General features: G+C 40.0%; 1 protein-coding gene across 8 annotated transcripts in view; it reads left to right on the top strand.

Moving 5' to 3' along the window:
- LOC101848305 (E3 ubiquitin-protein ligase MYCBP2) overlaps positions 1 to 23,876 on the top strand; it is a 131,588-nt gene that overhangs the window by 36,569 nt on the left and 71,143 nt on the right. For 5 of the 8 annotated variants that reach the window (XM_035971534.1, XM_005105151.3, XM_035971535.1 and 2 more), the window contains exons 31-44: positions 648 to 782; positions 1,268 to 1,351; positions 1,909 to 2,005; positions 2,464 to 2,653; positions 4,232 to 4,506; positions 8,145 to 8,174; positions 15,570 to 15,800; positions 16,767 to 16,961; positions 18,179 to 18,385; positions 19,035 to 19,181; positions 20,508 to 20,686; positions 21,240 to 21,379; positions 21,703 to 21,803; positions 23,297 to 23,554. In XM_035971534.1, the coding sequence (XP_035827427.1) occupies positions 648 to 782; positions 1,268 to 1,351; positions 1,909 to 2,005; positions 2,464 to 2,653; positions 4,232 to 4,506; positions 8,145 to 8,174; positions 15,570 to 15,800; positions 16,767 to 16,961; positions 18,179 to 18,385; positions 19,035 to 19,181; positions 20,508 to 20,686; positions 21,240 to 21,379; positions 21,703 to 21,803; positions 23,297 to 23,554 (2,269 nt within the window). The remainder of the gene's footprint in view (positions 1 to 647; positions 783 to 1,267; positions 1,352 to 1,908; positions 2,006 to 2,463; positions 2,654 to 4,231; positions 4,507 to 8,144; positions 8,175 to 15,569; positions 15,801 to 16,766; positions 16,962 to 18,178; positions 18,386 to 19,034; positions 19,182 to 20,507; positions 20,687 to 21,239; positions 21,380 to 21,702; positions 21,804 to 23,296; positions 23,555 to 23,876) is intronic. The other 3 variants (XM_035971539.1, XM_035971538.1, XM_035971537.1) reach the window with 1 other exon arrangement.

Below are 23,876 nucleotides of genomic sequence, written 5' to 3'. Positions count from 1 at the left end.
GACTTTAAGGGGTAAAATTCATTTTCAGTGCGATAAACCACTGTACATATAGCGTATGGCATTGCTTTTTTGTGTTCTGCATTCCTATTCCAATATGGTTTGCAATATATTTTTTATTTTTTATTGTTTTAATCGAATTTAATATTTTGTAGTTAGTACCTGCCCTTGTAGAGTTCGTCTTGTGTTAAAAAAATTACATCTGTTATTTGGAGTCACTTAGAAGAGGGGTTTGCTAATCTAGTATTTTGGACTCTGAGTCCAATTCCCAGTTGTTGCAGAATACAGTTGGTTAGTATGGAAATAAGTTATAAATAAAACAACCCCTCCCCAGCTGAGGTGCTGTTCCTATAATGGTTGAGCAGAGTGCGGGAACATCTGTATCATTTGTGTGTTCTTTACTTCCTCTTTCCCTTACTCTCAACTGGACCAAGGATCTGCTTTTAAAATTATTTTGTGTTTAATAAAGCGTGGAACTTTTACTTTCAAAAGTTGGGAGAAGAAGAACTTCATGTTGTGCTGTGCATTACACTTTTACATAATTTAAAGTAGAAAAGGTAAGCTATTATTTGTCATGAATAATGTCAAACTTTTACACATACTAAAGCATGAACCCAGAAAAAGTTGAGCTTACATCTGTTTCATTACAGGGAGAAGTATTCAATGCTTTTCGATGAGCCTGTACCCATTCAGGCCAACTTCTGGTATGTGGCCTGGGCCAGGATCTCTGGTCCAAGCAGCGACTGTGGGGCCAATGGTCTTGCGACAGTTCACACTGAAGACTCGTGAGTTGCCATTTTTTGTTCAGTCAATTTCTTGACTTCAGAGGTCCCATGAATATTGTGATTTATACGTTTGTAAAAATTTTGTTATTTTAATTTACCTGGCTATTCATTCTGATGACCTCATGGGCTCTTTAAAAATGTAGATTTTTGGGCAAAAATTTTATCTGCTGAAAATCTATGTAAAAGATTAGAAATACCATTCAAAGGATTCCAACTACGTTATTTTGTGGGTTTTTTAAACAGTTTTGAACACCCTCATCTTGATTTTGTGTTTTTGTTAATGTTGTGTATGAAGCCCTTCTAGGATGAAAGAGAGCGTGGGGGTGCAGTCGATGAATTGCTCTTTTGTTTTTTCCCATGGAGGATTTAATGTGGCTCTACTGACAGATTTTGTTTGATATTGTGTTTTCGAAGTATCGTTTACAACAGACTCGTAAAATGAGTGTGAAATGTTAAAAGCCTTGATGATCAATTTCTCTTTTCAGAGTTGTGTTCAAGTTCAAGAGTTCCCGCAAGTCGAATAATGGCACGGACGTCAATGCTGGACAGTTGCCACAGCTGCTCTACAAGTAAGTCTTCAACTTGTTTCATCTCAAAGTGAGACCTGTAGTCAAAGCTGAATGATTTTTTAGCTATTGGAGAACACTTTGAGAAAATAATGTTAATGGTAGTCTGGTATGGGCTATGGCGTAGGTGGGTAATAGGTGATTGGAGGGTGCTGTTGGCAGGTCCTACTTCTTTTCTTTCCCTTTGTTGCATATCATTGTTTTTCTTGCTTTGTCCCTGGACGAAATGACAGTTATAGTGTTGCTGTGCTTCTCTTTCATTGAACTTCGTTGTGGTAGGGTTTGTTCCTTCTTTTTCTTTTTCTCTGTACAACCTATTTGTCCTTACATGCTTCCTGGAGAGATGGGGCAATAAACTTGATAGACTACAACTCAATAGTGGAGGAAGACAAAAATTACATTTGTGTTGATTGTTTAACTGTATATTTAGACTGATATATTCTCTGAGAATTTGACAGAAGTCACTGCCAATGAATGAACAGTTTTCATGAAAATTTGCTTTTGATGTTTACAATAGCAACTGTGACTGATTAATCATTTTCCTCCCCCCATCCCTGCAGACTTCCACCTCGAGATAGCCCAGCAGTCACACGGAAGGCTGATCAAGTGGACCCAGCGCACATCTTGAGCACAGATTTTTCGCATCTGGTCTCACCGGTAAAGAAAAAAATGTTCTGACATTCTTTTTGTTCTCTTTTGTAATGTTTATACCGATTCATATATTTCATCTTAATATTTTATCATAATATGACTCAAAAGACAGACTTATTGAAAACATTTAGAACCAGCGCCTGTGGTTCAATGTTTAAGTTCTTGGTGAGTTTGGTCCCTCAGTGGGTAACTTATTCTATCAAGTTTTGTCCCTGTCTGTCTGTTGGAAAGTGTATTCCGTTTAGCCTGGGTTGGCTCTGAGAGGATGGGTCAAAGTAACCAGGCTCCTAAATAATTAAAATTGTGTGAATGAGGGTGAAAACAGTCACAAATTTAGGGTCGTTGCAACCCTCCTTGTAAACTATCAAAATTATGTTCATGAGGGCATAAAACATTTACTTAGGAGTCAAAAACCTTTCCACCCAGCAAAGTGTACAGTTTTTCATGGTGCTGTTTGTTCCCAGCAAAGCCTGGAGGCCCTCCTGAAGCTGCTGGAGTACAGCTGGTCCGCCCTGCACGCCACAGTCCCCACAGCCTCAGGCTTCAAGGGAGAGCAGGAGGAGGTGCTGTCTGACCTCCAGAGGATCGTCTTCATTGCCAGGGCGTGCCTGAGGCTGCTTCGTACCTATGTGGCTGACATCTACCCTGATGGAGGTATTTGGATTTGTTTGTTTGTTTGTTTCTTTTTTTTCTTTTTTTTTCGCGTCTTTTGTCCTAGATTAAAGTCTTATCAGACTCAAGTAAGCCTACGATTGGAGGGCACCACAGATTATACTTCTTTTCTCTTTCTCTGTCGTTTTTTTTTTCTTTGCTTTTTACTGAAAGTAAATGGCTGTTGTGAATTTGTTTCTCTATCCATTAAGTCTTTTCAAAGACTGGGCTTTAGTTGGTGGCCTAGTGGTTAAGGTACCGGATTGGTAATCGTGAGTTGCAGGTTTAGGGGTTTGAGCCGTGGGCTCGATGTTGTGTCCTTGGGAAAGGCACTTTACCCGAATTTCCTCACTTCACCCAGGTGGGAATGGGTGGAAAGATCTTTCAGTATGTTAGTGTTTTTGGGCCTATAAATGGCTGCTTGCACTGTGTGCTTCCCAGAAAGTTGAGGTTGTTTCAGAATGCTCTCAGGTCTGTTGGGGTAATAGTATAGATTGTGAAACGCATAGAGCTTGCTGTTAAGCGGGGATTTGCGCTTTACAAATGCTGTCTACTATTATTTAGTTGCAACGGTAAGAATAAAGGAAGACAGATATGGAGTTGAAATCGCTGTGGAAGGCTTGACCATGAATGTCTCTATGCACTCCTTTACCAATAGAAGGGACTGCACTTTCTGATGATGAGCAGTGGGTTTTTTTTTATCCTTAACCCACATGGTGATTTACTAAAAGGGAAATAAGGTCTTTGTCTTTTAGGCACTTGAGTGTGTACATCTGTGTTTCTCATACTGTTTTGGAGCAGGATATGGAGCAAATTCTCTTTTTTCCTTGACACTCGTCTAATGAATTTTACTAAAGCTACCTCTTGACTGTCATGGCCATCTTTGCGACTCATTGGAGTTGTAACTGTGCGTGTAAGTTGTACATAACTTTCGTACTTGCACATTCACCGCGAGTGTGTAAAGGCATATCACCTAAGTTGTTCTTACTATATGTATCCCGGAACCACTTTCAAAACTGTTTTATTGAATGTGTTGTGAAAATAAGTCTGTATTTTGGTCGCAAGCTTTCATGTCCTGAGAATATTCAGTTCATTGCCCTATACATTGTATGTTTTTATGTTTCTTGTTCTTTTTTTTGTCTTTTGGTAATGTTTTCAGGATTTGTTTATATTATTTGACTCAAAATTAATATCTGTGAGTGGAAGCTTTTAAGTGAGCTCTGACAAATGAACTGGTCTCTTTGCAGCACTACTCTAGGGATCAATGACAAGAATATTTGTTTTTGTAGAAAGCTATCTGACTTCGCCAGCCACTATCTCCAAATATTGGCTTAGCAGAAGTAAACACATTCTTTGATAATTCATTAGGTACTTTTGTTTCTGTACTGAAAGTATTCCTATAAAAGGGAAGAATACACTTTTTCTTAGAAAACGTAGCCAGAAGCTGAGAGTCGTGGTCTTGATCTAATCTGCCGGCTGCAGGATGACTGGACATACTAATGTGTGGGTTCTTCGAGCTTATCTTAAAACTGATCTGACAGTTGTAGTCTCACAACTTGACTATGGTGTCCTCGTTCACAGTGATTAAAAAGAAGACGCCACCAGAGTCCTCCCACCTTGCAGAGCGCGTGGGTGATGCCCGTGACCTTTTGCGCAGAATCCTGGCGGAGGACCTTCACCTGGGCAAGTTCCGTGTGAGCCTGTCAGAGCACCAGGGCATGCGTCGGTACCGGCAGATGCGTGAGGACGTCCTGAACGAATGCCACGCCACCTTCCGCACATGCTTCCATGCCTTCTACCCGACAGGCCACCTCAAGTGGTGGTGTCTCTGTGACCTTCTCTGTCAGATGGAGCCGGTGAGTATTCTAGGTGGCTCTCAGTTGTTGGGAGTGGGACAAATGATTTCATGTTTTGATGGGAAAAGATGGCTTATTTTAGCTCAAATTTTGCCAGGCTGTTTTTGGCTGTTTGGTTACAGTTGGCAGATACATGTTGGGGATGGGTAAATAGATATTTGAAGTATATGAAGGGTGTAGCTTTCTGGGGAAAAGTCAAGTAATCTTTGATGTTCCAGATGGTTTTGTGTACTCTTAATTTGAGAGCATCCAACTATGTGGAGGTAATGGGAACATCTAATTTGGAGTCTTTACAAACCAGTACTCATTGAAGTGTGTGCTCATCGCCTTGCCTCCATTTCTTTCATCCTGTAAAGTGCTCTTGTTTATTTCCAGGGTAGTGTGTAAGAAACTATTTTAAAACAGGGAAAGACATTTTGATGTTAATATTACCTCGGGTAAAGAAATGGGTAACATTGAAAGATTAGGGAAACATAGCTTTTTTAAGAGCCTCCAAGCAAAGGATTGAATGGAGAACTATGATCGCTGATGTCTGTCGCAGATCTGGCACTGGATGATGATGATGGTTACCTTGGCATTTGATTGTGATGATTAATTCTTGCTAGTGAATAACAATGAGAGATAATACTTCTGGATGTGTAGCCTGCTTAATGTGCCCTTACTTACTGAATTCACAGGTGTTGAAGTTTTACAGTTCTCTATCTCTTTGCCGAGTGTTTCACTTCAAAACAGGATCTAGATCATTCTTTAATTTTTTTCGTACTTAATTGCCTGCCTTACAATTTAAATGTTAGCTTTCCTTAAAAAAAAACAAGGATGCTCCCCTCTATAGGGCAAAAGGGATGAAGTAAGATTACCACATTTATAGGGATTATGATATTAAATGCTGGGCGAGAGGTCAAGATGTCCCATGTTTGTGTTTGTACCATTTCATCATCTATAGTTGCTGTGTCCTACTTTTGATTTCTCACTGTTTCTTGTAATGAGTCTATCAGCTTTCCCACACCTGCCATCACATCAGTTTCTTATTTGAAATTGTTTTACATTTGGTACCTTGTGTACTATGAAAACAGTGATGTGTCAGTGTTTTCAACACATGCTCCAAATATACACTATTCGGGTGGTTAGCAGATGCTCTGGTGTGGTTTTCTTCTTCTTTCCTATCCGATATCTATCGTCTTGATCTCTCTTTTTTAAAATGTTTATTTCTCACTTGAAACACCCCTGATCTTGGGCATTTATATGACCTAATGTGTTGCAAGTGCCGTAAAACTCTTACTAAAACTAACTAATATACACTACATTCATTCTACCTTTATGTACCCTGCGAATATTTCAACGAATAAAGGTTTCATTCCTTGAGGTATGTGGAGGGTGTGATTTCTTTAGCGCTGTAGTGCGTGCTACCATTACTATAAAAATGCATGAACACAAGGGCCTTGTTACGAGATGGTCAGGTCAGGGGAAAAGTTTGTCCAGTCTTCAATTCAGTAAGTGGTAGACTGGTTTTATTTTTGGTGCGTGTTTGGGTGCTCACAGTTTGTGTTTTATAGCCTATATGGGAGGTATTTCCGGGTCTTCTCCACGCTTTAGTTTCTCTATCAAGATAGCTATGGCTTGAGGGCTGTTTTAAAGATGTTCAAGTATGAGGATGCAGACATATGACGTCATGGTCACATCCCTTAAGTCGTTTGTCTTACGTTTGTCATAGTGAGGATGTATTTAATTTAATCTATTTCTGCACTGCCAAATGCACTGCAGTCTTAGTCACCTTGTATTTGAACCATGTGGGTTGACTGCAGTAAAACGGGACTGATGGCAGAACTAAGGTCAGTAGCGAAGAGGGTCAACTTTGTTGATGGTTTGTGAAGCTGAGAAGACTTTTCACAGGGAACGGAGACTGGGATTCTTCTAAAAATGCATGTTAGGAAAGTACCTTTGTTCTGGTCTAGGTCAAAGTTGAAAGCATACTTAAACTACCAACGTGCTTCGCGTCCGATGAATGGCTCTCTTTGATCAATGCTTATAGTGCCAGAAGAGATATAACATTATCCGTGATTGCCAAGTGATGATGGATCTCTACAAATCAAAAGCTTCCTTGTAATCGTTTCATGTATTAACTGTCAAAACAAAAAAAGAACCTTTTTTTCAAATGATCTAGCTCTGAGTTTTAAAAAAAATTAAAAAGTCATAAAAGTAGTCCGATTTTAGGATCAGTATGTCTTCTCAAAGATTAGTAGAATGAAAAGTTTTCCTGATGCAATTGATAGCTTGAGGAATGTAATCTTGGCTTTTAAATTCTTGCTTTATTTCCTTCTTTATTTATTTGAAAATGGGTGTCCAAGATTTCTTATTGTGCGTGACATTGCAGGGCAGTGGAAAATCTGTTGCTTGGAAGCTTTGGGTCAGAAAATATAATATTCAAACCAATGAGACTCAAAACCTCTTTGATAAAATACTGTGAAAATATTATTCCCTTTGAGGAGTCATTGTCTCATGGGACAACAGATCTTTTGATGCTATATCTTTAACTCTTTATCTCCGAGGGGGGTAAACCCACTATGCTGGGGCCATATTTTGGTACTAAATCTAAAAATGACGAAAACGTCACTATATTGGTAATTAAATCAAAACAAGTGTACCTGTTTTGATGGTTCTTCATCTAATGAAAGAGACCTGTTTTTGACAATTGCCGAAAAGTAATTTAATGTCGAAGTCGTCATAAAGGAATGTGCCCGAGCCGCTGTCAGCGGCTGACTGGCACAGCGGTTCCGACCACGAGCTGCTGGGAACAGCTTGCCGGAGATAAAGAGTTAAAGTCATGGTGTAAAGAGATGTATTTTGATCATGATCTTGCTTTTTTGTTGTTGTCGTTTAGTGTTTGGTTTTGATAAAAAGTAGACATGGATATGCGAAAATGAATTATATAAATAAGGATGTGGACTTTGCATGTTAGGTTGTCCCTTTTTAATATCGATAGTGAGACGGGCAGTGAAAAGTAGTAGAATTTTGAATGGTAAATATGGAAGGATAATACAGCTTACTAATTTATAGCCTTTGTTCTCCCTGGTTTTATTCCTTAATCTTTTTTCTGTCACTCATTAACTTTTTGTAATTTATTCAGTCATGTATTTCACTGTTATTTAAAAAATTATAATTTTTTTTTTAGTAATGAGCCATTACGCTGTTAATTTTATTGGTCTTTAGGAGGTCAAGAGTGATTGTAGCAGATGAAGGGGAGCATGACATTTTTTATCATATGATTGATGTGTGCACATATTGCATAAATAGTGCAATAAGTCTTGTGATTTAAATGTCTCCGTTAATATTACAAATTAGCTGGCCGTGATTATTGTATGGTAGGGAAGTGGGAGAGATAAATAGGCTTAAAAGGTGGGAGAGGGACCGTTTGATTAATATGCTGTGTTGCTTGAGATAAGTGACTTTCTTTGCTGGTCATGTGATACTGACTGATGTTCATTTGATTGATTTGCTCCTATTTGTGACCTTTTTGTTTCCTTTTTGTGAACCTATTTTTTGGGGAATTATATTGCTTTCCCAATTTGTGACTTTTTAAAATTGTTCTGTTCGTGCGTTTTGCCACCAACTGACACACTGACTCTCTCAACCCACTCCAGATAATCGAAAGAAGAGGGACAGGACAGCAGGTGTGTACTACTCAGTGTTACAGATGCCTTTCTTTGCGAAATAGTTGTACCTCAATGTAGTGCCTTGAGATTCCTGTAGAGATGTGTAGCTGTCAGGCGATAGGTGGAAGACTGAGCACATTTCATTACATTATCTTTTGATCATAGACAATTTTGGGGATCATTTTCTCTATTATTTTTTTTTTCTACTGTTTACCACTTAGTTTTCTGAGGAAGGTGCTAGGTGGTCATTCTTATGTCGTCTACTCCTTCTTCTTTAACACTTTGCCGTCACTTGGCGCAATAATGTGATGATGAAGATTATCCGTTCCGGTCACCTGGCTGTGCCAGGCCCGAGAAGTCCTTTGCAATCGCTCTCCTGGCTGGGTGACCAGATGAGGTGTATTTTGTGCTGCTGGCTGCTAAGTATGTAAGGAATGCGGTTATTGTTTTGACTTGCTATAGTCTCAACTGTACTAGGGAGGATGGGGGGGGGGGGGGGGGGGGGGGGGTGAGAGGTTTTTTTCCTAATGCTTGTCTCTTATTCAAACCTATTTATTCTTAAATTTAAGATTTTTGACATCTTCTTTTGAGTAAGACTTCAGCAGAAGTCCTATCCTTGAGTGCATGTTATGAAAGGTCATTGAAAGTTCCCTTTAAGCTCTTGCCTAGTGGATTGTTATAGGATGCTTGTTTTCTTCTTTTATAAAGTGTAGAATGTTTCAATTGCAATCTCAGAATGGAATGCCAGTCTCTTTGTCCTATCTCCACTTACATCCAGCTTGAGTGCACAGTTTTTATTCTAAGTTAGTGGCTACAGAGTATAACATTTTTCTGCTCTGTATGACATTGTGTTATGAGTACACCTTGGGATTTGTTGTAATGATAATGAGATACACCATGGCCTCAAATTCTGTCACTACTGCACAGTTTAACATCGTGGGTTTTTGCTTTGGTTTGGCTTTCTTTGTGGAGGTTCTGTTTACTTATTTTTATTTTCTTCATACCTCATTTTGGTATGCTTTAGTGGAAGCATTTTGCAGACGCACGCTGTATGTTGCTTGTCATATTATCGTTTGCTTGTTCTGTAATTGATTAACACCCACTAGCTTCAGCATTTTGTGTTTTTAATAATTGCCTTCTGAAAGCACAGTTCTTTTAATGTAGCTTTTAGTTCATTTGTTCATATCTTTTGATAGCTTGTCTTCTACTTTGAAGAGGCTATTGTTCAAAAGAATGAATGGTTGGAGGACGCCACTGTTGCGTCTTATTTGTTTTTTGTTTCCCTGTTGTTTCTGTCTATCTTGCTCTTTCCGTGCACTGAAATCGTCATTACTGTGTCAATATACCTCTCTTTACTCAAAAACTACTGAGTTTATTTCCAAAACAGTGGATCTGATTTAGTATGCGTTTTCGTTGATTTTTTTTGGTATGATCTAATGTGGATATTTTGCTGATATTGCTTTTTCCATCAGTAATGATTCACATGGCTATTGCTTGTAATGCTGCCGTTGTGACGATAGTTTGCAATGTGAATCATAAAACTAGTTCTTTTTTTACAAACAGACTTATCAATTGTTTTATTTCCGTTCTTTAATCTTCTTGGAACTTCCTCATCTCAAAACCTCTCTTTCAGTCTGTGCTTGTTTTCGTTTGTATTTTGCGATTTTATCCTCGTTTACTGCTGGTGCCCCTTGTGGTCTTGATCTGCTAGGCAATTTCTGTGATATAAAGTAATCCTTATTGTAGCCTACTTACAAGCAATCTTGTTTTTTTAAAAAGCATTTCCGAATGCAAATGAAATTATGGGTTGTTCAAAATCTAGAGTAATCCTTTAAATATGATATGATACCTTCTGTCAGAATATCGTGTTGCCCACTGCATTTCACTAGAATCATTCAGTGAGCATTTATTGATGTACAGAACTGGAAAGGCACTTGATGGGACCCACTGTTGCTTTAACATGTATGTTTTGTTGTTGTTCTTTAGGGGGTCTCTTTGTACCTCATTTATGCAGCTCTTTTGTATTTTGCAAATCGCAGCCCGTGACACCCAAAAGGGTTTAAGCGGTGGATAAAAGTAAAGTAAAGCAAATCACAACAGGAGTCTACTAGCAGAACAATGGAAAGTTTTAGACCAGGTTGTAGACTACTTCACAAGATCAAGTATTTCCTGTCAAGTTTTTGAACATAAATCTCTACATCAAGACTCAAGATAATAGTCAATAGTGTAGGCCTACCCAGTATGGGTTCTGAGCACATGACTTTACGCTAGTGAGACCCAAACATGGCACTCGCATCTGGAGGAAAAGTCTCCACAGCTTTATTATCAAATGCTTTGGAAAGGTTCTAGCCACAACACAGCCTGACAACATTACAAATGTAGAGATACTGGAAAAGTATCTGGGTTTTTTCAAAACTATTTTCTTTTCTCATACAACCCAGATTGGAATGTTGAGGATGCCCACATCAAATAAAACATGGGAAAGTAAGGAAAGAACTTCTCCATTGAAAAGCAAAGAATTAGAGAATGAAAGCAGCCAGCAGCTTTTTAGACTCAAGGATGTCTGCAAGAGGGAACTTTACCTAAACTGAGATCTATATTAGAAGCAGTTAACAAATGACAGAAGATGGCAGTGACTGATAAAGAGAAGTCAAGACCTTGTCTCCAGATTAAAAAAAGACTTAAACAGTGAAGGTTGAGGCATAGAATCCAAACCATGTCCATAGCTGCTCATCTCTCTTTTCCAGCATCCACCCGAGGGTCTTCGTGCTAATTGTCTCCATGAGGAGCTGGTTTGAATGAACGAATGAAAAATTTCCATCCTTTCCTTGTGCTCCCAGCTTTTGATATTTTTTGTTTTTGCACCGATAGGCCTAATTAGCTAACCCCCCCCCATCATCGTCACAGGACTTGGAATGTATATGATTACAGCACTTACGCTGCGTCATCTGTTGTTATGAAACAACGCATACTTTAAAATCCTCTTTTGTCTCTTTGAGATTTTTAAAAAGACAGTGGGGAAGTCTTCAAATGTTATTTATGTGAATTTTGATTTTTTGGCAGCATTGTTTTCACTTTTCAAGTGGGTGGTTTGCAGGTGCGCTGATGTAGTTTGCTCCTTCTTTCCTATCAAACATCTATCATCCTTATCTCTCCTTCTTTTTGTGTATGTTATTCTCTTATAGCACATCTATTCTTCGGTACTTATATGACCTTATTGTGTTGCAAGTGCAGTAAAACTCTTACTAAAACTAAAGTGCCCACCATCTTGACCCACCGCGTGGTTAGAACCTTTTTTTTTTTAAGATTTGAAAAATTGGGAGCTATGCAAATGACTTAAAAGTGGGAGAATAGTTTACAACCGTGTCCTTTTAGTCTTTTTTTACTTGTTCTTCCGTGCCCTCATGTTAGTTACGGATAGAAAGGGGAAAACAGAAAAAGCAGGACTTACTATGAGAAAAATGGTACTTACATGTATTTTACATAAGCTTTTCAAGTACAATAGTCACCGCCTAAGATCCCGGTGCTCGGTAGCAAGGAAGATGTGGTTTCCTAGGTGAACAGGATCTTATCCAACGGACCCAGGGAAAAATCTACGGTGACCCATGTTGAGACTCACAACCAGTGAAATGGTCTCCCTCTACTCTAAAATGAACTGACATGACACGTGGGTGGGTTTATGACATATGGCGAGCAAAGAGAGGTCAACCTTGATAACCAATCACAGTGGCATGAGGCATGGTATATACCCTCATTATCCTATCGTGAGTCGGAAGATCTACATTTATCCAGTTGCTCCTCCTCTTTACTTGTCCAAAACTTATAGCTTTCCATCTCTGACTATGACATAGTTCCCCCGCCATTACATTGTACCAACACCAAATTCAGTCTGTCTCGCAAATTCGGGAATAGAGAAAACTGCTTCAATGGTCAGGGAAGAGTTCACAGTTCGATTATGATTCCGGCTGCAGCGAACTTGTAGCCCTACCCACCCAGCGAGTGCTGTAAGTTTAGGTGGTGAGCTTGGATGCGAATGCAATGTTTGTGGGAAAACAAACCCAGTCAGTTCACACCTCTGTGTGATCCCGTCCGAAAAAAAAGTATGGGGAAGCGGTCTGTTATGGTCTTATAAATTTGTGTGGGTTGATTGCTTTTGTTATGTGTTCAGACTTTGTTGTATGTTGTTCTTTATCAAGTTTACTCGTTAGGATTATGTTTAGTAAGCTTTGTACTAAACCCAAATGCAGATTTGTTGTGGAATTCTTTGTCTGACTGACACATATATTGCCTTGTAGAAAAGCTCGATGGAATGTAGTGAAGTTTAACGTGTGGCTTTATTGAATTGTAACTGACTCTTATTCCTTGGTTGTTGTTCTGGTTTTATAACAATAAATCTAGGTCATTGCTGTGATTTAAAAAAAAAAATTTTTTTTAAACCTGGGTAATTTTGTTTCCCCTTATGTTATAAGGTGAATAAAGACATTGATGGTACTCTTAATTTCTTCTGACTGAGGCTATGTAAAAAAATGCACTAGATGTTTCATGCTTTCATCAACACAATTTAGATCATTTAGGAGGTGGGCTGCTCCAATGCTGCATCCCTGTCCATTGGGGCAAACCTGGACTGAGGAATACAACGTCCCCTAGTAGACACACGGAGATAGAGTCTATGCACAAGTCCAATAATGTCCTTTGTGGGCAAAATGTGTAGTAGTCCTCACATGCCTTAATTAGGCATTATCGTAGAAAATGTTGTATATGTCACTGTGCTTGCGTGAACACTTGACTGCCGTGTTTGTGGTGAGTCTCACTTTCAGACTCTTTACTTCTCCGCTTGTTTATTACCATAGGAGTCTTGCTGAAGTGGGGCTGGTGATGTGCACGTTTGCTTTGCATTTACATGTATCATCTAGAAAATTTGGTATTGAGGATGGTTTATTTCTTTGTTATTATTGTTACTAAAGAACATGGATGGAATCGGGCGCTTGTCAATTTTTGGGCGTGTGGAATGATTGGTGTCATCTTAAAGCTTTTTCATTAAGTCTTCCCCCTCGATGAAGAAATTACTTATCTATCTTGAATAGAAGTTGAGATATTTGGGATTGAAGTAGGTGGGATCGCCTGGTTTCAGAGGTAAACTAAGCGAGAAAATGGCTGCCAAAGTTTGGCGATAAGAACTTAAGTCTTCATTTTTTGTGCCTTTGATCAGTGTTTTGTTTGTAAAATCCACACAGCAATGTTTTTAAATGGACATAAAGGAGTTGAACCAAAAAATAAAAACTAGGTAAAATTGGCTCGACTGGAAGAAAAGTGCCAGTTATTTTTTTATATTTGCCGACTTGTCTTTTAAGTATTCAGTTCTATCTTGGTCAAAGGCGGTGGCAGTCTGAAGGTCAGTGACGGGTGACTGAGATGAGTCAATGCCTGGATTTTGAGCTGACCATTTATGATTAATTAATGCTGTTATTCTTTGGTCTCATAAAATTGTTTGGTTTTTTTAAAGTGAGTGTGCAATTGTGTCTATGACACATTTTTTTATAATAATAGGAGGCACGGATTTGTCACTGCAAACTACTTTGTTTGTTCTGTATTGGTCTAAATTCTATGTCCAGTGATAGTGCTGCATTGATTTAGGTCAGTGTGTGCCAGAAAATGCTGGCTGTGGTTGGTGTTGAGGAATGATTGGGCTTTCTGTATTCTATTTCACCTTTTAGTGTTGCTACTTGTGTTACATGCTACTTGCTTCTTTTTCATTTTGAGGCTTTTCTATTATGTACAGGGTGATCCCAAAAAAAATGTTACAACTTTTTTTCTGAATATCTCGCTCAAAAATTGTTGTAGAATGCTGTAATTTGGAACAGACATAATTCATTCAAAAGGAATTTTTGTTTGATATAAAATCCACGAAGAGGAAACGTGTTTTGAAAAAGGAAACAGCTAAAAGAAAAAAGCACCCAAAAACGTAAAGTTTACAAATATTTAAAAATCTTGTAAAAGAAGTCGTGAAAAGAGTAGTTGATCTTTTTCCTTATTTTCTCTTTGACAGTAATTTTTCATCCCTGTGACAATTAAACAATATTTAATTTCTTTTACAGAGTTTTAAAAACCTAATGATTTCGTTCTGAAATTCCTAAGCAGTGCTCCACATTCCCTCCTTTGGACTCTACACATTTTTAACGTGTCGTTCGAAATGTTCTGTGACGCCCTAACACAAGACCTGCTAAACCATGAGTTTTTAAAGCCACATACACTGTGCATGTTCACTAAGAAGTGGCTTCTAGAGACAGTAGAGTGGGATGCCCAATAAACAGCATTTTTGGAGTTAACACATCCCACAGGGTGAAAATTTGCTTTGCTTTAAACTAAAACTAAATGTCATCGAGGAAATGATCCCTCTTTACAAAACTATCGAGGAATCATGAGCACATTGCCATGCTCTGATCCATGTCATCTCGACCTAGCGAAGATGGACTTAGTATAGTCGTGGGTTAAGATCTGCCATGAGAATGCAGACTGTTGATGTGCAGGAAAGTCCTAGCTGCAGATCGTCTAGGTATAGATGTCTCATGGGACTCGGCTACTGAAACCTGCACTCCGGTGACGTTTAAAGGGCTGCGCATGGTGCATGTTCGACCTGAAGTGGTCATTTTTTAAAGAACTTTTTAGTTCTCATTCGCTCTAGATCCAAACTGACGGAACTTCTCTACTCATGACGCCATAGGTCTTGAGGGCACCTAAGCATTCTCTCCATGCCGTGCGCAGAACTTACGAATTGTCAGGGATGGTGAGTTTGTGGAGAGGTAATGTTCAATGCAAAAGCTCTCTGTTCTTTACTAAACGTAACCATGATCTCAGCAGGCAAACTAAATTTGGGAAAAATAATATCTGCAGACTTCTGTTGACTTGTTAGACTGCTGTAGCTTGCAATATGACGCGATTGTTGCAACTTTTAGTGGTGGGCCTAATGCAAACTGGTGCGTCTTGCTATGAAAATGGCGACAAGGTTGAAAATGGGTTGTTTTTTTAATGCGCTATATAGAGCAAAACTATTTAATGGACTTACCTAAAATACATATCAGAGAAATTCCTTTTGGCTTCCAAACGTTATGTTCAAATCTGAAACGCAAAACTTCAGTATGGAGGAAGATATTTACCCAACAAGTTGTAAAGTTTTTTTTGGATCACCCTGTTCTTCAGATTAGTATAATGTGTAGTTGGAGGGCACATCCAGTGGGTCCTACCTCTTTCCTTCCCCACTGTTGTTTCTGCCTAAATAATAATATATTGATTTTTTCCAGCGCTGACTGGCCATTATTGTGTTGATGTGCTTCTTTCTACTAAAAAAAAAACAACTTACGATCATTGCAACTGCTTGGGGGTTACTCACCATCTTCCGGCTACTCCTGTCCTCAGAGCAGTCCCAATGTGACGGGCATAAGCCGGCTGCTGGCTGCCGTGATGGAAGCCCTATGCCACCCAGCGGTCAAGCTGACCTCGCTGATGCCCATCAACTGTGAGCCGGAGACGGAGGCGGTGCTCCGACGTCACAGCATGAGCATCGATGACAACACCAACGCCATGGCTAGGCTGGGGGAGCCTCACCGATACCCTGTGCTGGCTGCTCACATGACGTGTCGCATGGAGGTACGGGAGGGAGGGAGGGAGGGGGGAAGAGAGGGAGGGAATGGAGGTTTGTGTGTGTGTGTGGGGGTGGGGGGGAGAGAGAGGGAGAGAGGAGAGGGAGGGGGGGAAGGTTTGAGAGGAAAAGAGAATTTAAGGGAAAAGAGAGATAGATATAAATAAATAAGGAGCCTCACAGATACCCTGTGCTGGCTGCACTCATGACATGTCGCATGAAGGTACAGGAGAAAGGGAGGGAGTGAGGGGAAAAGAGAGGGAATGGAGGATTGAGTGGGGAAGAGAGAGAAAGAGAGAGAGGGGGGGGGGGGGTTGAGGGGAAAAGAGAGTTTAAGGAAGGAGAGACAGAGAAATAAATAAATAGGGAGCCTCAGTGATACATTTCGCTGGCTTCACACATGTCTTCACTTCCCTTGTGGAAGTATGTCAGGGATATGTGTAAAAGAGAGAGATCTATGGAAAAAAAATAGGTGCAGAGATGAAGGGAAAGAAAGAATTGAGAGAGATTAAGGGGAAAAAAGAAAGAGGGGGGAAGTATATGATTGAGGAAAAAGAAGTAAAGAATAGATTGTTTTTAAAAGTAAGTGTTTCTATGCCCATAACGGCACAATTTAGATAATTTAGGAGATAACACTGTGTGAGTGCACTTTTGAATATGTGTTTATGGGCTAAGATGTCAATGTTATGAAGATATGAGAGGAAGGATGAATGAGGTAGCGAGATACACAAAGAGAGGATGATAACGAGAGTGAGCAAAAGAGTGGGAGTGAAAGAATGAAAAAGAAAGAGTGGGAGAGAGAGATAAAGAGAGAGAGAGAGAGATAGTGTGCATAAGAGAGAGAAGTGGAGATGGTGTGTGAAAGTGAAACAGAATGTGTGTGAAAATGAGAGTGGGGGCGAAAGAGATAAAAAGTGTGTGTGAGAGAGAGAAAGAAAGGCCATTCTTCTGTAATGTTTTTTTTCCTTCTCCAGGAGGACAACATCCCTGCTGGCTCTCACGTGACCTTCAAGGAGGTGCTAGATCGGCTCCTGATGATCGTGGCTGTCCCCGTGAGACAGCTCCTGAGCAAGGAGAGCCCATCGTTCCCCCCGGCCCTGGTGGCCAACACATGCGCTCTGCTCACCACCATCATTGGGGAGCTGGCAGCCTCTGCCATGGGGTTGGAGGTGAGGACATCAGCCCCACCCCCACCCCATCACCACTCTCTCACGGACATACGCACACAACCACACACGTACACACACACACACACACACGCGCACACACACACACACACACACGCGCACACACACACACACACACACACACTTACACACACTCTCAATCACCATAGTGAATGTCTAGGGCCAGAGGTCTAAAGGTTTAGTTTGCATTGTTTTATCGATTGTCACTAATGTGGAGTGTCTTTCTTTTCACAATTAGGTCTTGAGATTTAATCTGTGTGAGTGGTCGGTGGGTGCTCTGGTATAGTTTGTTTCCTCTTTCCTATTAAACATCTATCATTCTTATGTCTCCTCCTTTTTTGTGTTTGTTACTCTTTTGTAATACCTCTAATCTTTGGCATTTGTATGACCTTATTGTGGTGCTAGCTGTGTAAACTAAAGATTTAATCTTCACTATTTTATCTATTGTTTGTTGGTGATGGAATATTTTTACTCTAGGCTGTGGGGTACCTTATGTTATGTAGATTTTCCATTTCATACCAGCATAAGAGAGATAACAAGTTTTATGTATGATATTTGATTTATGTTATTTATGAAATAAACCAGTAGCATTTCAGTAAATGAAATTCATTTGAAGCCATTGAATGAAGAGAATCGCACACAACAGGAGCTCTCAACACACTCTTCTATTCTTGTGTCCTCGGGCTTCTCTTTACCCAAGCAAACAAACATGGAAAGGAAACAACCCTTTTAACTCTTTTACCGAAGGCGCAGGAAGTTGTCTCACTAACAAGGCAATCCCCAATGTCCAGATCGGATGCAGGAACAACTTTACTTTATCCTTTAGACCTTTTATAAACATTTTGCGTGTAGACCTCATTGCGTGTTTCATGAGATCCGGAAAAAATTCCTCCGGAACGTAAATAATTCAGGGGTTTAAAAGTTAAGTTGTAAAAAGTAAGTTGTTCTCTAATGGTCAGATGGATTTGATGTAAAGCATGTTTTTCTCCTTTGTTCAGATGGATGTGTTGTACCGAGCGTTTTTTGCTATTATGTTCTGATGGATGTTGTAAAGTATGTTTTCTCTCTTCTGTTCACTTGGATGTGTTTTCATTCGTAAAGTACATTTTTTTTTCTCTTTTGTCGGATGGATGTGTTGTAAAGTACATTTTTTTAGATAGATGGATGTGTTGTAAAGGATGTCTTTCTCTCACTTTCAGATGGATGTGAATGTGTCCTCGCGGCCCATGCTGGTGACTCCAAACCGTTTTACGCGGGCCAGCAACACATGCCAGTGGAATACAGGCAAGGGTAGTCCTGATGGCATCGCGTTCTGTGTGGACCGGCCAGGCATCGTCATGGCAGGCATCTGTGTCTACACAGGGTCCGGCACCAATGAGTACGAAGTGGAAGTGCTCAAAGAAGAGGTGAATGAAGGCCACCCTGGTAGTCACTGTTTAACCCTTTGTGTACTGATAGTTTACTTTTTTATCCTCAAGTCAAGTTTTAAGAGGGTGCTACTGATATGCCACTTCACTATCCTTCTATTGTTTCTGTCTGTTTATTTTTTTCCAAGATAATAATTATAATGATGATTATTATTATTTTTTAAACTGCTGTCCCTGATTACTCATTCACCTTTCCTCAAGATTTTAAAAATCCAGACAACTTTCGCTTTCCCTTTCCAGTAATAGGTCCTTCCTTTCTTTTCCTCTGTTGTTTCTGTCCGTCTGTCTTACTCTTCCCTTGCAATAAATGACTGTTATTGTGTGATTTTGGTTCTCTTAAGGTCGAGGTTGGCAGGTGCTCAGGTGTTGTTTAATCCTTCTTTCCTATCAAACGTCTATCGTCCCTATCTCTACTCCTTTTTTCTTGTGTTTGTTTCTTTCTTGTAACGCCTCTAGTCCTTGGCTCTTATATGGCCTAATTGTGGTGCAAGTGCTGTAAAACGCTTACTTAAACAAACAAAAATTGAATGACTATTATTGTGGGTATATTGTTTTCTTCAATCAGACAAAAATGAAGGGAAGTCACTTCATGGTGTAACTGTTACTGTTTCCCTGTCGGTTCCCACAGGCTCATCCGGAGGGAGCTGAGGGCCCCAAGCAGAGTGGCAAGCCAGAGTCCTGGTCCAGCATACTGTCCACCAAAGGCTCCTACTCTTTCGAAGACTGCATGAGTGACATTTTCGAGGTCAAGTTTGACCGACCTCTGCCACTGAAGGTTAGTATAACACTCTCCGTGCATGCAAATACTAAAGCAGGCTTGCACTGGGTTCCTTTAATTCTGTTTTTGGCTGGGACTCCATGTTTTGTAGAATTTATGGGAAAGATGAAGGTGGAATGAACCTGAGAAAGGTTAATATTTGTTTGCTTCGTCTTAATTGAAATCTTAACTTCCTGTTTTTTTGCCTTCTAACCAGTATTCTTGCTTTACAATATTGTCAGCGGTGTAATGGTTAGGCTCTTCACTTTGACAATTTGATTCCCAATTGGGGAAGTTATTTATCAAGTATGTCTGTCTGTCTTCATGGATGTTGTGTCCCACTCAGCCTTGTTTGGCTCAGACATACATAGCGGAATCAGACTACTTACTGAATTATGTAAATCGTGTCAAAAGAAAACATTTACTGTCAGTTACTACAATCAAGCCAAGCACTTTTGTAAAAAATATGGCAGTTATTAAGGTATTTCTATCTTCTTCTGTTTTCTAGTACTAATTACTGAGATTTTAGTTCTTCTTTTAAATTAAACACTACTTCTTGTACACATGACATGTCTTTTTTTCTTCAAATGTCAGTGTGCCTTTGATCAATCTCAGACTCATCAGCAGTGTGTATTTTTATTTTCCTTTGACACCCCCTACCTTCAATGGCAAAGTGCGTTGTGTGATGATTTTATCCCAATTACTGTCAGGTAACATGAAGAATCTGAGAAAACTCCGAAGTTCTCTGTTGATTGTGCCTGCCTGAACTAAGAATTGAACCCTGTGCTTTTCCATGTAATTCAAGCATTTAACTCCAGGGCCTCAATCTGATATTTTAAGATTTCAGCTTTGTAGTTCATTTACTCTTTTAGAATATAACATGTACGGATAGTAAGACAAAAAGAAAAGACCGCTCCCCCTCCCAGTTTCAAACATACTTGACCTGGCTCTTGGCTGTGATTGTTTACTCTTTATCTCCGAGGGGATAAACCCACTGTACACGGACCTCTTTTGGCACAAAATCTGATTGTGACATATACGTCACTAAATTGGTTGTTGAATCAAAACAAGTGAACCTATTTTGATGGTACTTCATCTAATGAATTAACTCCCAGAAAAAGAGACTTGTTTTTGGCAATTGCCCAAAACTAATTTGACATCGAAGTCGTCGTTGTAAAATAATGTGCCTGAGCCACTGCCAGCAGCTTGTTGGCACAGCAGTTCTGACTGCAAGTCGCTGGGAGTGGCTTGCCGGAGAAAAGGAGCTAATGTGGGTGGAAGACATGGGTAAACTATACTTTTACCAAACAGAGTTACTGTACCCCAATTGTAACTTCTTTTTAGGAGGGACAAAAGTACGCTGTGCTGCTGAAGAACACGGGTGAGAAGACAATGAGCGGAGACAGTGGGGAGACTAAGGTGCGCTGCACTGACGGTACAACTTTCACCTTCTCTTCTTGTGTGCAAAGCGCCAACGGCACCAACATCATCCGCGGGCAAATCCCTCAGATATTGTACTACAGGTATGCTGCCATCAGTGTGAGATAAAAGCTGTGTTTTTGTATTTCTTCTCTGTAGCATTTACGTGTTCTGTAAAAAGGGAAAAGAAAGGACAAGTGTATTTTTTAATTTCTTTTTTACTTTGGTAGTTTTTCACCTATCAGACCATGAATTTTTTTTTTTCTTTGGTATCTGTTTATTTTCCCCCTCTTCTGACTGATTGTTAAGTGGAATGCGAAGTCTCATCACGTTCATTGTGTAGTCTTATGACCTCTTTGGAGGGCTACATGACAATGAATCATTGCACGTGCAAACTCATGCAAAGAAACACCCCCCACTCAAACATTCACGAAAAATTGCACAACTTCACACACTCACGTACACACACACACACACACGCACAAACCAGTTTTAAATGATTGTTATTGTATTCATATATTAGTCTTGTGCTGAAGCAAAAATTTCATATTGTGAAGTAATAACTTACAATCTTGTGAAATCCACTCACCATAAAAATGTGCACGTTTTTTTTACCTCGTCACTTCACCCCATTTCTTTCCTTTATCTTGTCCACAGCACGCCTCAAGAGGGCGAGGCCCAGTCTCAGAACAGCCGCCACCTCATGGAGCTCCTGGCTCGCCGCAATGCCATTGACATCTGCGGTGCCATCTGCCATATGGCTACCGACCTGCTGCACCGGGCACACTCCCACCCAGGTATTTACTGTTTTGTTGTAGTATTGTACAGGGCGAGGAGAGGGAAGAGTATATACGTTTCAGCTCCTATAAAATGGCAGCTTGCACTGTATGCTTTCCAGGAAGTTGAGATTGTTTCAGAATGCTATCAGGTCTGCTGGGGTAATTATATAGATTGTAAAACCCATAGAGCTTGCTGTTGAGCGGGAATATGCGCGATACAAATGCTATCTATTAAGAGCTGTAGAAGAGTCACTTTTTGATTTTGGTCTGTCCTTTGCCATTATAGTTTCAGTACCCAAATAGTTTTTATGTTTTCTGTGTCCACTTTATTTTGTCTGCAGTGGCCACAGTAGGAGAGCACTTGGGCTCCTCCCATCTTTTCTCCTCTCTGCTGCCCCTGGCTCTGGCTTACGCTGGACCTGTGGCCGTGCAAGATCCAAGGGTGAGTATGTCTTCTGTTTTTATGTGTGTGTATGCATTTTCCAGTGTACTTAGAAATGGGTGTAAGAACGTGGAGTTGAACCAGCTCTAAGGGTTACCTGTTTAAGACAGTCGCATGTACAAAGAGCCACTTCCTCTTCCCACCCTTGTGGGTTTTTTTCTTTCAATTATAATGGCACTGTGTTGTAAGACAGCCTCTTTTATCCTCGGCAATGGGTGTCTGTCTTAGACAACTTCATTTGTACATTTTGAATTCAACACTTTCGTGAATGAATGAATGAATCAGACCAAAATTCAATGTTTGAGTTTGTGGTGTTGTTGATCCACAAGAGCTGTTCTGTATACTGAGGGAACCAAGTCCCAAAGAACTATAGTTCAAATAAAGTAAAGTTAGCTGTATTTTGAAAGCAGATCTGTAATCCATGTACTATGGTTTAGAAGAAATTCGCTATTCTCCTCTCCTGAATTATGTCAGTGGGGCTAATAAAAGATGCCAGTTGAAGCACTTGCCTCTGATGAAAGATGAATTCCTGTATGGAAAGAGTATTTATTGCAGTTTGGTTGTGTCATCTCCTCAAGGGGTTTTCATTTACTGTAATAGGTGGAAGATATTGCCTATTCTCTGCTAAGCACGGGTGCTTGGTCTGTTCTGCTCCATCTGCTTCTTTTCAATGCTTCTTTTGTCATATATGGTATTTTTGTAAAATGTGGATGTCGTCCTGCAGACTCTTTGAACTACAACACCATAACATTGACTTTTCCATCTAGTTGTTTATTCTGTTAATTGTCTTTTCTTTTTTACCCTTTCAATGCAACATATTTTGCATTCCATGATACATCAAGATATGGAAACTTGTGCAATTCCATGAGATACAAGGTACATCAATATGACAGTGAAGAAATTGATACATTTCAGTATTTGGATTCAGTTTGTCTGGTCAGTCTAGGTTCTTCACTGCCCTTCTGTTGTTTCTTTCTGTTTGCCATTTTCCCCCCTTGCCATGAACTACAATTTTGTTGTTGATATTCTTCTTTACTCCAACAAACAAAAATTCTTGATTTAGGAACTGAAATATTGCCCATGTATTTCACTGTAATGCAACATTACTGGTTGGGTGGTTGGGGAGCATCACTGGTTGGTCCAAAGTCTTATCTTCTTCTCTCTACTTTCCTGTTTGTTCTACATTTTCCCTGCATTAAATGACCATTATCACATCAATGTACTTATCTCTACTCAAACAACCAAAGCAAAATTACTGGCTTTAATGGAAAGAATGTGGTTGGTTGGCAGGTGCTCTGGTGTGGTGTGCTCCTTTTTCCCTATTAAACGTCTATCCTCCTTATCTCTTATCCTTCTTTTTTATTTTTGTTTCTCTCTTGTAACACATCTAATCTTTAGCATTTATATGACCAAATTATGCTACAAGTGCCGTAAAACGCTTACCAACTAAACTAACTAGAACTGACCGGAGTCCTCAATGCTTGTGTCCCCAGGGGGCAGTGCAGATCCTGTACCTGGTGCAGGAGATCCTCCCCGCCGTGTCTGGGCTCACCCGCCTCATGGTGCCCCCCGCCCCCATGACCACCAGCAGCAGCAGCGGCAGCACCAACGCTCTGGACAACAGCAGCACCAGCAGCAGCAGCAACAATGGTGGTGGAGGTGGCGATGTGACACACAGCACCACCAGCCAGCACTACGCCTCAGTGGAGAGTGAGCACCCTTACAGGCCCGCCTGTGTGGTCAACTACAAGGTGAGAGACATTCACATATTCGATTTTGATTGTCTTGATCATAACAAAATTGTTGTAGACATGTTTTCCAGGTTTCTCGTTGTTTAAATAATAATAATTGTAATAATAATGGAAACTTGTATAGCGTCTAATCCCTGGAAAGCGCCAAGCACTGTACAATGCAGAATTATCACCCAACTGAACTGACTAATCAAAAGACAGAAAATGCAAGTTATGAGACTGTGTAACAACACACACACACTCGCAAACACACATACACTCTTTCACACTCACTCACACCCACACCCAACTCCCAGACCCACGTACAATCTCATATACAAAA

The sequence above is a fragment of the Aplysia californica genome, unplaced genomic scaffold (genome assembly GCF_000002075.1).
Source record: "Aplysia californica isolate F4 #8 unplaced genomic scaffold, AplCal3.0 scaffold00454, whole genome shotgun sequence".
NCBI classification, from domain to species: domain Eukaryota; kingdom Metazoa; phylum Mollusca; class Gastropoda; order Aplysiida; family Aplysiidae; genus Aplysia; species Aplysia californica.
The sequence above is the reverse complement of the archived record's forward strand: the minus strand, read 5'-3'. Positions and strand labels throughout refer to the sequence as shown.